The sequence below is a fragment of the Pseudocercospora fijiensis genome (assembly GCF_000340215.1).
Source record: "Pseudocercospora fijiensis CIRAD86 unplaced genomic scaffold MYCFIscaffold_3, whole genome shotgun sequence".
Lineage (NCBI taxonomy): Eukaryota > Fungi > Ascomycota > Dothideomycetes > Mycosphaerellales > Mycosphaerellaceae > Pseudocercospora > Pseudocercospora fijiensis.
Window position 1 is genome coordinate 751,517 of NW_006921534.1, and position 15,285 is coordinate 766,801.

General features: G+C 41.3%; 2 protein-coding genes across 2 annotated transcripts; one reads left to right on the plus strand and one right to left on the minus strand.

Moving 5' to 3' along the window:
- Positions 1-8,087: 8,087 nt before the first annotated feature.
- Positions 8,088-9,974, plus strand: MYCFIDRAFT_44398 (uncharacterized protein; the record flags this gene model as incomplete). Its single annotated transcript, XM_007926069.1, has 2 exons — positions 8,088-9,303; positions 9,352-9,974. The coding sequence occupies 2 exons, from the start codon at positions 8,088-8,090 to the stop codon at positions 9,972-9,974; spliced, it is 1,839 nt and encodes a 612-aa protein (XP_007924260.1).
- A 119-nt stretch (positions 9,975-10,093) lies between these two features.
- MYCFIDRAFT_172933 (uncharacterized protein) lies at positions 10,094-15,059 on the minus strand (the record flags this gene model as incomplete). Its single annotated transcript, XM_007926298.1, has 6 exons — positions 10,094-10,117; positions 10,146-10,182; positions 10,211-10,227; positions 10,264-10,309; positions 10,397-10,429; positions 15,049-15,059. 6 exons carry the CDS (start codon positions 15,057-15,059, stop codon positions 10,094-10,096), a joined length of 168 nt encoding a protein of 55 aa, XP_007924489.1.
- Between the last annotated feature and the right edge of the window lie 226 nt (positions 15,060-15,285).

Here is a 15,285-nt window from a genome sequence, read left to right on the forward strand (position 1 = left end):
CCTGTGCCCCCTAATAATCCTAATTAGCTTGCTCGTATACTAGAGCCTATCCGAGAGACCTATATTAATGTGTTTAAACACTACCTAGTATCGACATTGCCTATGTTTAAGGAGACGGATTATAAGATTGATATTATAGAGGGCAAGGAGGTTCCTTTTAGCCCCCTCTATAACCTTAGTAAGCGAGAGCTTACTATATTGCGTAAGTACCTAGAAGAAAACCTAGCTAATAGTCGTATTCGGTATAGTAATAGCCCTGCTAGTGCACCTATCCTATTCGTACTAAAGAAGGATAGTAGCCTACGCCTGTATGTCGACTATCGTAGGCTTAATACTGTTACTATTAAGGACCGCTATCCACTTCCGCTTATTAACGAGACCCTCGATCGCCTTTCTAGCGCTTACTACTATACTATATTAGACATTAAGGATGCGTACTATCGCATCCGTATCCGTAAGGGTAATAAATAGAAAACAGCCTTCTATACCCGCTATAGCTATTTCGAGTACTTAGTTATGCTATTTAGGCTAGCTAATACCCCTGCTACATTCTAGTCCTATATCAATCGGGCCCTATTAGGCCTATTAGATCACCTCTATATAGTTTACCTAGATAACATCCTAGTCTATACCTATTTACCTAATATTGCAGAGCACTAGGCTATAGTACGCAAGGTACTCGACCGCCTACAGGCCTATAGCCTATATTGCAAGCCTTCTAAATATACCTTTGCTACTAAAGAGGTATCCTTCCTTAGCTTCCTCGTATCGACTAAGGGCGTTAAGGCTAATCCTAACCGGATTAAGACTATTACTAAGTAGCTAACGCCTACTAGTATTAAGGAACTTTAGTCGTTCCTCGGCTTCGCTAATTTCTATCGTCGCTTTATTAAGAGCTATTTACGGCATGTAATGCCCCTAACTAAGCTTACTAAAACCAAGGCCAACCCGACTAGAGAGTTTAAATAGACTAATAGAGCATAAGCCGCTTTTGACGGCCTAAAGCAACGCTTTACTAATGTCCCCTTATTACACTATTTCGTACTAAGTAAGCAGATCCGAATTGAGACTAACGCTTTACAGTTCGCTGTATCGGCTATTATATTATAGCAATTAGATAATAACTATTACTAGCACCCGATTGCCTTCTTTTTACGAAAGATAATCGATATAGAACGTCGATATAAGACCTACGAGTAAGAGCTCTTAGTAATCGTAGAAGCCTTTAAGCATTAGCGCTACTATCTTAATAGTGCTTAGCACACAATTTAGGTCTATATAGACTATAACAACCTCCGTAGCATTACTAAGGTTACTAGGGTTATAGGTCGATAGGCTAGATAGGCCGTCTACCTCGCCGGGTTTGATTTTAATATATTATATCGGCTAGGCGTAAGTAACCCTGCTAATAGCCTATCGAGGCGACCTAATTACGACAGCGAGACCTGATATATTAATTCTTTGTTTCTAACCCTATAGCATAAGATTGCTATAGCCCGTATTGTTAATAAGCAAGCGCAGGATAAGCGGACTTCCGGACCCCGCGGCGGCAATAAATACTATAGCGGAGTTATCGTTCTTCTAGTGCGCGTTAGAAAGGACATAGATCGCTCGAGCTATAATAACTCGATTAAAGACATTGCTATCTATAGTAATAGCCTATATAGCGATAGCACTATAGAAGAGGTTATAGTAGTTCCGGCTACTAGTGCTATTAGATGCATATAATGCGTACCTCGTTTAATAGCGAGGGTGCTATTAAATAACCTTACAAATAGGGATAGTTAATCGTTTATAGATAAGCTGTTGCATGCTTAGCAGAGGGACGCCTTTACTGTCGAGCGTATTAATAGGCTTGTAAGTAGACGGGCGACTCGATCTAGTAAGAGTAATTAGTCGGTCGACGATAAAGGTTATTTGAAGTTTAAGGGCAGATACTATGTTCCCGCTAAACAATCGATTAGACAAAAGCTTTTAAAGAGGCACTATAATAGTAAGCTCGCTAGTTACTATAGCACAGAGAGGTCGTACGAGTTACTATCGCGCATATACTACTAGCTAAATAGTAAGCGGTATATAAAGGAGTATATATAGACCTATGTAGTATACTAGCGAGTTAAAGCACCGAAGCACTTGCCGTTCGGTATTAGGGCCGAAGAGGCTATACGTAATTGGCATGTAACTAGGTCAAGTAAAGCTAGGGTCTTAGTGCCTTAGGCAGGGCTTGGCGCTTAGCAATAGGCTAACTCGCCTGCCTTCCTCCCTCTCCTCCTAGCTCCTTATCGAATACTACTCGTACCTACTACTACCCTATCTACCTGCTAATATAACCCTTCTTACATTCGGCGAGTTGTCTTCGCTCCCTGTTCTAAAGAAGCCATTTACTAAGCTAATAATAGACTTTATTATAGGCCTTCTACCTACTAGGCGTAGGGGTAGCAAGGACGTATATAATGCTATCCTTATTATAGTAGATCGATTTACTAAAGGCGCTCGATATATCCCGGCGCGTAAGGATTAGACTGCTATTAATATAGTAGAGGCGCTATAGACTAACATCTTCTGTACCTATTAGGGAACCCCTAAGGGGATCGTATCCGATCGTAGATCGATACTAACATCTTACTATTAGAGCGAGATTTGCTTGCAGCTAAGACTAAAGCATCGGCTATTAATAGCCTTCTATCTATAGACTAACGGTTAAACAGAGAGGCAGAACGCTACTCTATAGCAGTACCTACGTAGTTACATTAACGAGAACCCTAACGACTAGGTCAACCTCCTATAACTAGCTAAATTCGTATACAATAACAGTGTCTACTTATCGACTAAGGTGTTACTATATATAGCTATAATAGGCTAGAACGCTGCTATGCTATAAGACCTACTATCGCTCGAGGCCGAGCGTAAGGAAAGGGAAGCGCGTTAAGTACTAGAGACACTAGCGGCGATAGAACGTGTCTAGAAGATGCGAGAAATCTACGCTAAGATAGGTAAGAAGCTAACAAAGGCTTAAGAATACTAAAAGGCCTACTACGATAAGCGTTATACACTAATAACCTTTAAATAAGGCGATATAGTTATGCTTAGTACTAAGAACCTCCGCATCCGCAAACACCTATCGCCTAATAGTAAAATAAGGCCTAAGCTCGTACTAAGATACATTAGCCTATTTCGCATCCGAGAACTAAAGGGCAATAGCTAGGCCTACTAGTTATAGCTTCTACCCTATTATACTATCTATAATACCTTCTATATCTCCCTCCTTAAACTATACTACTAGCGCGAAGGCGATAAAGCGCCTACTAAGTTAGAAGAAGTCTTAGCTGATAGTGAAGAGCTATAGTCTATAGAACGTATCCTAAAGCATCGGACTAGGTAGGGCAAGAAGGAGTACCTATTAAGATAGTAGGGCTATTTACCTAAATAGGACTTATAGGAAGCTAAAGCCTCTTTTAAAGACATAACTAAGTTGTTAGATAAGTATTAGACTAGCGTAAAGAACACGAAGAAGGCTAAGAGCTTATAATGCCTATAATGTTACTACTAAGCCTAGGATTAATGCTACCCCCGGGGTGCTATTAGCTAACTAATTAGCTACAAGCAATTGTTAGCAACAAGAGACAATAAGACTATACTACTATAGTAAACGCGTACCGAGTGTTAACAAGCGCGCTACGACGCGTTAACTAATTGCCTGCTCTTTTAAAGATTCTACCTCTTTACTAACGCGCCCTATAGGTCCCCCTCTTATTCTTTATTCTATCGAGGCCTCGAGACCTAAGCGTTCGATAAGGGCGATGTGCGCGCGCGTGCGAATAACGGTAATAAAGGTAATAGTATCGCGCTACGAGCTAGTAGTGCGCCGGCGGCTAACGCGGCTATATTAGTAACAGTATTGCCGAGTTGTTATTAGTTAAAGAAGGAAATTAGAAGAAGGTAAAGTTAGCGCTAAGACGACTAGCGCTACTATTGTTAATATTACTTGCTATTGTTACTACGCCTATAGATACAACCTTACCTGCACTACGAGCCTAAGGCACCTTTAATTAAAACTTTAATTAAAACTTTAAGGCTAAGTCAAAGCTTTAAGCCGCTTAAAAGATTAAGTAGACTAATAGACTAACTAACTAAGGGCAAAAACTATAGAGCTAAGCTAGCCGGGGTCGGTCTTGCGGATAATAGGTTACTCCTCGATCTATCTAACCCTTTAAGCGAGGCGAACCTCTACTACTACACTTATAATAGCCTTTACCTATAAAAACTAGACGAGCTGTGTTTTTTCTAAAAAGATAAGATAAGATTAACAATTAAAGGCTACTAAATCTAACTAATTAGGGCTAGCGAAACTACGAACAATAATAGCCCTCGTAATAATAAGAACAAACCCTCGGAAGCGGACAACCCTCGGAAGCGGACATAGCTAGGTCTTTTAGAGTAGACGCAAAGAACTCGGTACGACATTACGTAGAACGGGGGTAGTGCTACAATACCCCGTATATCTACCTATTATAGTAGGGAAGGCGCGCTCGTATTATAATTAGTCGATAGTCCTTAATTCTTATAGTTATATATTACTTTATTGTATACAAGGATGGCGCAGTTAGAGTTAGATATTGTGCTATATTAGAGGTAAGGTTTGAGATAGTTATATAATCGGTAATTGCGTATTTAATTTAGCGCGGACTAGGAAGCTTGCTAGACCTACTAAGTTAGTAGCGACAGAGGTTAAGAATAGAACATAGACCGGCTACGAGGGCGCGGCCTTTAGAAGGGAAGCGTGTGTTAGGACCAAAGAGGTTATACGTAATTAGCATATAACTAGGCTCGAGTGAAGCTAGGGTCTTAATGCCTTAGGCAGGGCTTGGCGCTTAGCGTTAGGCTAACTAGCCTGCCTTCCTCCCTCTCCTCTTAGATCTCTATCGAATACTACCTATACCTACTACTACCCTATCTACCTGCTAACAGACCCTTCTCATATATTAAGTCTAGTTCTTAACTAATTATTGTCGTATTTAGTATATATCTACTTCGCTATTCTATTACGATAATCCGCGTAACTCTCGTCCTTAATCTCGTTAGCAGCGTAGCGCCTATTATCGATATAAACCTTCGCTATAGTATTAGTATCTCGAGTAGTATTTAATTTAGCGTTAGTTAGAAGAAGGCCTAGCTCTAAAGATAGCGGTTATTAATTATCGGATAGGAATAGATAAAGTTATAGATAATATAATAGGCGATATTAAAGCGACTTTATTAGGCAATCGGCTATCTAGTTAGTCCCTCGCTAATAACCTTAAACTGCCTATTTATAGTACTAAATACTCTCTTAATATAGTTACGAAGCTAAGCGTAGCGGAGGTTATAAATCTCTCGATAATTAGATAGTCGTTCTATAAGAACCTAAGTAAGTAAAGTCTCCTATCCTGCCTTAGCAATTCTATATAATAGTTATATAATATTATTACGTATACTACGATACTAAACTGCTAGCGCAAAGTATACTTAACGTATACGCGGAGAAGCCCGGTTACTCGTATAGATATACTCGGTAGCTAGCTCGGTAGATATACTAGCCGAGCGAGCTTAGTTAATAGTAAACACTCTACTCTATTCTTAGAGAGGTACGGTTTAGTTCTACTATCTACTACTACGATTAGTAGAGGGTATTCTATACGTTACTATAGACCTATTTCCTTATAGTTCTAAACTGTCTACCCTTTATAGCGGCCTATAGAACCCCGAAAGATAAACGTAAGAGATCCGAATACACTAGGCGTAGAAACTATATAAAATAATATACTAGGAGCGCTAGCGGCATTAGAGAACAACGCGGCGATATAATAATACGAAGCCGAATATTAGGCGCGCCGAGAAGCGACCTACCTATAGCTCGAACGATTCCTAGCTAAGTAAGAAGTACTTAGACTAGAAGTATAGGCTTAAGAAGCTAAGCAAGAGAATACGCGTCTTCGTACCCTTAGGGACGCTAGCGATATATAGGCTCTAAGTAGCGGTACCGCCGGCGAGGGTCCTACGATAACCCCTTCCTTAGGTAATAACGACGACGAAGACGAGGTAGAGTTAGCTAATAAGTCGATTTAGAGACCTAAATCTTAGAGAGCTAAATCTCTCTTTTATCGACTACCTCTTTCTAGAAGTACGCTAAGCGTAGCTACTATACCTAGTATAAGCTACGTAGTCGCTAGTCGTACGGCTATTAAGCCTCGCCTAAAGGGACCTAAGTCCTTTAAAGGCGATATAAATAAGGAATCGAGGCGATTCCTTCGAGAACTTTCTATTACCTTTACGCTATTCGGAGCTACCTATTATACGGACGAAACTAAGGTGCTTTATAGTATTATATACCTTATAGGCGATACGTAGGAGCGATAGTATAATAAAAACAGCCTTAAGGACCTATAGAACTATACCTACTAGGACTTTAAAACCTTCTATTAGGACTACGTTAGGGACCCTATAAACCGTATACTCGACGTAACCCTCGAATATAAGGTAGCCCGTTAGCGTAAGGGACAGTTAGTCTAAAGCTTTGCCCTTAAGCTCGTAGTAATCGAAGACTAACTTAGCGACTATAGCGAGGAGTATAGGATTCGCTACCTCCTCGTTAAACTCTAGCTAGCGATTCGTAGCGCGATTATTAAATACTATACGGTACTAACGACGCGTTACAAACTCGTATAGCTTGCGACGCGTATCGAGACCTCTAATAAGCCGTCTAGTAAACCTAAGGATCGTAACTACGATAAAACTAGATATATTAAAGGTAAGAAGTATTAATCTAATAGTTACGCCCGTAACCCGTAGTTAAATCGCGACCGTAAAGTTGCTACGTTCCGAATTAGACTTACTATACGCGTTCCGGATAAGACTTAGTATAAGCGTTTTAGATTGGAATTACTATATAGCGCATTCTAAAGCGTTCCGGATAGTACTACTCGCTATAGACATCTCGGATAGTTACATCTATAAGCATTTTAAATATTACTACTTACTATAAGCGTTTTTTAGTTAGATTTACTATAGGCGTTTTGGATTAGACTTGCTATAAATATTCTATATAGTACTTACTATAGGTATCTTAGATAGTACTACTTGCTATAAGCGTTTTTAATAGTACTTACTATCGGCGTTCCGAATTAGACCGTTACTATACGCGTTCCGGATAGTATTTGCTATACGCGTTCTAGATAAGACTTAGTATAAGCGTTTTAGATTAGAATTGCTATATAGCGCGTTCTAAATAGAACTTAGTATAGGCGTTATAGATAGTAGTACTAACTATTAGCGCTTTAGATTAGACTTACTATACGCGTTCCGAATACTAAATAGTACTTAGTATTATAAAGGTTCTAAATAAGAATTGCTATAAGTACTCTAGACTAAAATTACTATAAGCGTTTTAGTACGGTTTTAGATAAGACTTGCTATACGCCTTATAGGTAGTACTTACTATAAGCGTTCCGACTCGGAAAGGACTACTTACTATAGATATTCTAAATAGTGCTCGCTATAGGTATTCCGGATAGTAATTGCTATAGGCGTATTCTAGAAGTAGTTACTATAGATGTTTTAGACTATCTTACTATAAGCGTTTCTAATAGTGCTCGCTATAAGCGTTTCTAAATAGTGCTTTCTAATACCTGTAACGCGTTTAGGATTAATATTACTATTAGCGTTTTAGATATAACTTACTATACGCGTTTCAGATTAGGCCTGCTATAGGCGTCCTAGATAAGACTTTAGCCACTCGTCGCCTTAGGCTTCTCGTGTGGCTCTTCGAGCCACATAAGCACTAGTCCAACGATGACGAGCTAGATCTGCAAGCGAAACCTTGCTTCAACAACTCATCAGTCATGTGGCAACGTGCTGCTTCGACATTGCAACAACATATGTGTACGAAGGTCCTAAAGCCCGAAGTAGGAAGCGGACGGTGGATGACATGAAAGAATGAAAAGGCGATCGATCAGGAATCGATCGCAGTTGCAAAACATCATACGACAGTGTGAGACAGTCAGCCACTCCGGTGCATCATCATATCTACAACCATTTCTCTCTCGACGAGAATGAGGCGGTTGCGGAGCCTTGCATATGCATGCTTGCTGACAGCCGGGACTGCGTCGCAGGAGAGACCATCTGACGACCAAGTCCTCACGGAGATCGCGAGCACTGCATCATGTGCTGAGTGCCGGACAGTGCTCTTCAGCCTAAAGGCCCTAGCACGCTTCGGCGACCAAGCTGTTGTCAATGCACTGACAACAGGATGCATCCGAGCTGGAGCGGAAGATGAAGACGTTTGCAAAGGTATCATTGCCCAGGAAGGACCAATCGTAGCTCGAACTGTCAGGAACATTGCCATACCATCACGTGCTTCCGACCTCTTATGCACAGTCCTTCTAGCGCAATGCGATGTGCCAAAAGTACGACCTCATCGAATCAAATTCCCAAAGCCAAAGCCAAACATCACACGACCTGCACCAAGTGGTCAGAAGCCCACTATATTTGTGCATTTCAGCGATGTTCATGTCGACCTTGACTACGAAGTGGGCAGCAGTGCCAATTGCTCAAAGCCAATCTGCTGCCGGTCATTCACTCCATCAGACGCACCTGGCAACAACTCTTATCCAGCTGGGCCTTACGGAAATCATAATTGTGATTCTCCAAAGACACTAGAGCAGAGCTTTTACAATGCGATGGAGAGATTTGCACCTGATGCAAAATTCGCGCTCTTTACTGGGGACGTTCCCGAGCATCATGTCTGGCTTGTCAATCAATCCAGCGTGACTCGCAGCATCGAGGACACTTACCAGGAAATGTCATCGACCTTGAGAATGCCGGTCTACGGAACGCTTGGAAACCACGAAGCCGCCCCGGTAAACAGCTACCCCTTCAAAGGGGTTGTCGATCCCATCAGTAGTCAATGGGTCTACGATGTTGTGTCGAATGCTTGGTCAAAATGGATTGGCAAAGAGTCCAGAACTGCAGACGAATATGGAGCATACTCATACAAAGTGCCAAACACGAATCTCCGTATCATCTCACTGAACACGAACCTCTTCTACAAGTTCAACCTTTGGGTGTACGAGGCGGACATGCAGTACGATCCAAATCGACAATTCAAATGGCTAGTAGATGAGCTCCAGTCTGCTGAAGACGCCAGGGAACGAGTATACATTATGGGACATATGCCACCTGGAGTCAACGATGCTTTGCATGATGGCTCCAACCATCTCGATCAAATCGTGAACCGCTACGATGCTACAATAGCGGCCATGTTCTGGGGTAAGTGGTGAGGAGTGATCATTTTGATAACCAAGCTAACGGACGTAGGTCACACGCACAAGGAGTCTTTTGAGCTGAGCTACAGCAATCACTCTGATCTATCTCATGAAACGGCCAGCATGGTGTCTTACATCTCACCGAGTCTGACACCGACTTCGGGCTCTCCAGCTTTCCGCGTTCTTACAGTCGATCCGGTCACCTTTGGCATTCTCGATGTTACAACATATTCCGCTCCACTCGAGCATCCGAAATACCAGCAAGGTCCCATGTGGAGCAAATATGCATCAGCAAAAGAAACGTATGGCCAACTCGTCGGATTGACGGACCCGTCCTCAGAGTTGACACCTGCCTTCTGGCACAACGTCACGGAAGCCTTCGAAAGCGATGACGATGCTTTCCAGGCATACTTTGCTCGAAAGAGTCGGGGCTGGGATAACAGTACATGCACTGGTGACTGTAAGAAGGATGAGATATGCCAAATTCGAGCCGCTGAGGCGCAGTATAATTGTCAGGTACCCAATAGACGATTCCCATCGGACAAGAGCACAAGAAAAATCGGTCTCAGACATGATGGCGATGAGTGTTCTAGCAGTGGACTTGCCGCTATTTTGCAGAGCATTTCAAGCAAAGCGGCGCAGAGACAGCTGAGGCAGGCGAAGCAGGAGCTTTGAGCCCACTCCCCACCCTCACGTTTTTTCTTCTTGGATAGACATGGGAATAGCATGATGTTAGACTGTAATTCTCCGAAGTACTATCCGAGACTCCCCGGATGAAGTTGTCGGTTGATATTCTACGCTCTCATCACCGCTGCGTACTTCCAATTGTGTGGCAGACTGTTTGACGCTGAGAGCTGCCTCCTTCTCAGGCTCTTCATAGTGACTTCTTCCACGACGCATGCACCTTTCACCCTCCACCTTTCATTCTCTTTGTGGTTTAGCGGCAAAGAGAGTAAGCAGGTACGATATCAGTCAAAGGTGCGATAGTGGAAGGTGCGTGTTGTGCCTGCCTACCCCTTGCGTGCAAATAGGAAGGAGCTAAACCGGAGATAGGATAAGATCTCGTTCTCGATCCGCGGAGGCTTACGAGAGCCGACCTGGGTTTCTCGTGCAATCCGACAGGGTAGTAGCTGCGGGATGTTTCAGTTTCTTCGAGGCACTAATAAGAGTAGTAGGACTAGGGATGTTAGAATACACACTCCCGGAAGTGCAGCCTTTGTATATAGTGTAATACACCCGAGTATACCCGTATACTATAACTTATTAGGCAACGCGTAACTAGGTATATACTAGGGAGAAAGGTTAGGGCTACTAAGGCTATAGACTACTATATAGTATAATTAGCTAAATGTCCGCGATTCCTTTAACCTAAGAGCCTCTCGTTAGTTCTTAAATAGCCGATACTTCTACCGACTAGGTCTATATATTATTATCTAGACCTAAGTATATAGTAGCTCCTATAAGGTAGTATTAAATCTAGTAGTATTATTAGCCTCCTATGTCTCGTATACGGCAATAGCTACTATAGGAGCAAATGCCTCTCGTAGTAGGTCTTATAGTATATCGTAGAAGTCGTCGTTATTATTACTACTAGTATTAAGTCTATACCTAATCTATAGGTTCTAAGAGTAATAGACTAGTATCTCTATATACTCGTAAAATAGGCGATTATAGCGAAGGTTATAAATAAAGCTATAAGCTAACTAGTTACGCTTAGGAGTACTAGTTATTAGATAGATTAGTAAAGCTAGTATATATAACTTAGCGAGTTTAGGATACTCGCTTTTAATAAGGTTATACTACTATAATAACGAGCTTATATTCTTTACCGCCTACTAGACGATATTATTACTAAACACGCCGCTACGGTTACGTAGAGTATAGAGATTAGCAAGTAATAAGGCCGCTTTGTCTTTAACCTCGGCGGTAGACTCTAGTACGTATTTAAAGCTAGGTCGGCAGCTATTACGGCCTTATAGAGTATACTATTTAGTAAGGTATCTAGTAAGTCTATAGATCTCGCCGTTACTAACTAGAATAGCCTATTTGTCCGGATCTTACCGCTCTCGAGTAGTAGCGAGATACGCTATAATTATTAGGGGATAATATAGCTCGTCGTATCGAATACTAATTATTTCGGTAATAGTATTTATAAGAATAAAGTTATTAATAAAGGACTAGTTCTAAAGCTATCTATAATTAGAGTATATATACGAGAGTAATAGTTTATCGATTTCGAGGGCAATAGTAACCTTAAGGAAGGGTTCTATTAGTTTAATATATCTGCGAGTTATTAGCAATAGTAGGCCTTACTAAGTAGCTAGAGAATATATAATCGTCTAAGCGCTTCTAGAAGCTATTATTCTTAGTAAGATAGCAAATATACTTCTAAGTAGCGCGCTCCTTACTACTTAAGCCTATTAATAGGAGGTATTCCTATATACGAAGTGCGTATATCTAGAAGCGGTTCTCGAAGACTACCCGAGTATAGTATAGCTAAACTTACTAGCAAGTATTTCTAGGACTTTAAAACCGCCGTACTTTCCTATTACTAAGTTATAGAAATAGTTTAAATAGAAGATAGGTATTCTTAAAGCAGTTTAAGACCGCTATAATCTTAGTATAGAACGAGTCTATAGTAGTATAAATTATATAATTATAAAAATCGTTTATAGGCAATTTAGTAGTATAGGAGTAGCAACCTAAGGTAGGAGCTTTTTAATATCTCTATATCTATGTTAGAGCCAAAGAGGCTATACGTAATTAGCATGTGATTAGGCCGAGTGAAGCTAGGGTCTCAGTGCCTTAGGCAGGGCTAGCGCTTAGCGTTAGGCTAACTAGCCTGCCTTCCTCCCTCTCCTCTTAGATCTCTATCGAATACTACCTATACCTACTACTACACTATCTACCTGCTAATATAACCCTTCTTATATAGTATTCGATCTACCCTTTAAGGGTAGCAGCTAGATAGTCCTTATTTCAAGCTTTTAGCGGTATAGCTACGAAAACTATCGATTTAACTATATTACGCCTAAAGAACGGGACCTATACGTACTATTCTATTAAAACAACCGTACTAATCATTAAGCAAGGCCTTCTATACGGCCTATTACACTAAGTTAAGCATACTAGGCCGATACCTACTAATTCCGCTATATCCGTATCTTAGGGGCTAACAATATATTATTAGTGTCGCCCCTTATAATAGCCGGTTTATTACGAAACAACAACCGTGCTACCGCTAGTAGCGCTAGCAACGACAACGCTAGTAGCACAGTGCCTACTGAAGTGCCTACTAAAGTGCCTCCTACTAAGGTGCCTACTAAAGAGCCTACTAGAGGGCCTACTAAAGAACCTATAATCGAAGGGGATAACCTATCGTTGCCCGTTAACGATATTCTTAGCAATATTGTTAACCGTCGATATAGCTAACTAGCCTTTAGGCCCTAACTAGTAGCGAGACTTTAAGGAGCTACTCAAAACAGGCTTACTGCCTTGCGCTAAGAACAATAGCTAAAGGATAATCTCCTCGAAATTCGCCGCCTATAAGAAGCCCTAGCAACTAATACTAAACTAATAGCAGGGCCTTCCTCTCTATCTATTTTAGTCTAAAAGAAGGATGCTAAACTCAAGGACTATACCGTATTTAATAGCTCTAGTCGGAAACAATACAACGACTACATTCGTAACTGTAAGCTTAACTAACGAAACGCACTAAGGGCTCTACTAAATGACTATTTACTAGCCGTCTATGCTATATAGTACATTAACGGCGACCTAAAACGCACCTAGGATAACCATTTCGACTCCCTTAATAACTAGACTACTATTTAGTAGCAGACCTATAAAACTATTATGCTAGACACCCTTAGAAACCCTATACTAAGGCAATAACACGCTTAGGACTAGTACCTTCGAGCTAAACAAAAGACTAATCAATCGGCTCGCTTATTTAAGGCCTATTTAAAGACCCTCGAAGACGACCTCCCGACTAAAACTAATTCTATCTAGATCTCCGAAATACGCCCTAAATTGAGATAGGAATTGGTCCTTAAATTGGACCGCCGCCGTGTGTTTAAATAGGCTAATCTTATACGTATTTAATTTATAGTTAAAGTCGAAACTACTAAACGAGCTATCTAGCTCTAGTAACGACTAGAATCAAGGATCCGACCTGCTAGCAACCGTAGCAACCGTAGCCGCGGAGGAAACCAAGGTTCCTACTAAGATAACAATGCTAACAATAGGAATAGTAACGACCGCGGAAGAGGTCGTAGCCGACGGCTATATAGAGGAGGCCGTAATAGGGGCCGTAGAAGGGGCTCGTATCCCTATAACGCTAACCGCTCGACTAATAGCAGCTATAGCAACCTCCTAACTAGATTGAAGTGCTTCAATTACGATAGTACTAGCTATCTACTAGGCTAATGCGACAAACCTAGGGATTAGGCCCGAGTCGACCGTACTACCGCCGAGTACCGAAAGCACCTCTTAGTAGCTAACGCTACCCCTATAGGCTAACCTTCTAATTAGTCGAAAAAAGAATAAGCGCCGCACTAACTGTTAGCCTTATACGGCGTAAGACTATCGACATTATACTAGCTATTATACGTACCTATCTCGTATTAAACACGTATAGAACTAACTATAAGACTAAGGTTACACTAGATCTAGGAAATTCGGTTAGTGCCCTTATTAGCTATCGCCTAGCTAAGCAATTAGACCTTCGATAACTGCCTAGGACTAACCTACTAACCCTTGCTTAGTTTAATAACGCTCGGCACTTGACCTACGGAGCCTACTATGTCTATATAGCCCTAAGAGACGACCTCGGTAATAAGCGCCTGCTAAACTTTACTGCCTACGCAGTAGACATAGACAGCCTCCTATCTAACATTGTTATTAGCAACCCTGTTCTTAAGTACTATGCTATAGTTATAGACTTAGGTAGTCAATAATAGCGATTTAGAATCGCTAGGAAAGAGGACATTAAATATATTAATGTTAGCGAGTGCCCTAATAATATTAGGGTCCTATTTATTAGCAACCTAACCCTAGCTAATCCGACGGTCGGACGGCCGACCTGCTCGGTAGTAATAACGATAAACTAGTGCCCCCTAATAGTATAGATCCTAAACAACTTAAGCGTATACTAGAACCTGTTCGAGAGACCTATATTAATGTGTTTAAATACCACTTAGTATCGACATTGCCTATATTTAAAGAGACGGACTATAAGATTAATATTATAGAGGGCAAGGAGGTTCCTTTTAGCCCCCTCTATAACCTTAGTAAACGAGAGCTTGCTATATTACGCAAGTATCTAGAGGAAAACCTAGCTAATAGCCGGATACGATATAGTAACAGCCCTACTAGTGCACCTATCCTATTCGTACTAAAGAAGGATAGTAGCCTACGCCTATATATTAATTATCGTAGGCTTAACGCTGTTACTATTAAAGACCGCTGTCTACTCCCGCCTACTAATAAGACCCTCGACCGCCTTTCTAGTACCTACTACTATACTATATTAGACATTAAGGACGCCTACTACCGCATCTGTATTCGTAAGGGCGACAAATAGAAGACAGCCTTCCGCACTCGCTATAGCTATTTCGAGTACTTAGTTACACTATTTAGGCTAGCTAATGCCCCTGCTACATTCTAGTCCTATATTAATCGGGCCTTGTCCGGCCTACTAGACTACCTTTGTGTAGTTTACCTAGATAACATCCTAGTTTATATACACTCCCCTAACATCGCGGAGTACTAGGCTATAGTCCGTAAGGTGCTCGATCGCTTGCGAGCCTATAGACTATATTGCAAGCCTTCTAAATACACCTTCGCCGCTAAGGAGGTAGCCTTCCTTAGCTTTATCGTATTAACTAATAGTGTTAAGGCTAATCCTAATCGGATTAAGACTATTACTAAATAGCCTATTCCTACGTCTATTAAGGAGCTTTAATTATTCCTAGGTTTTGCTAAC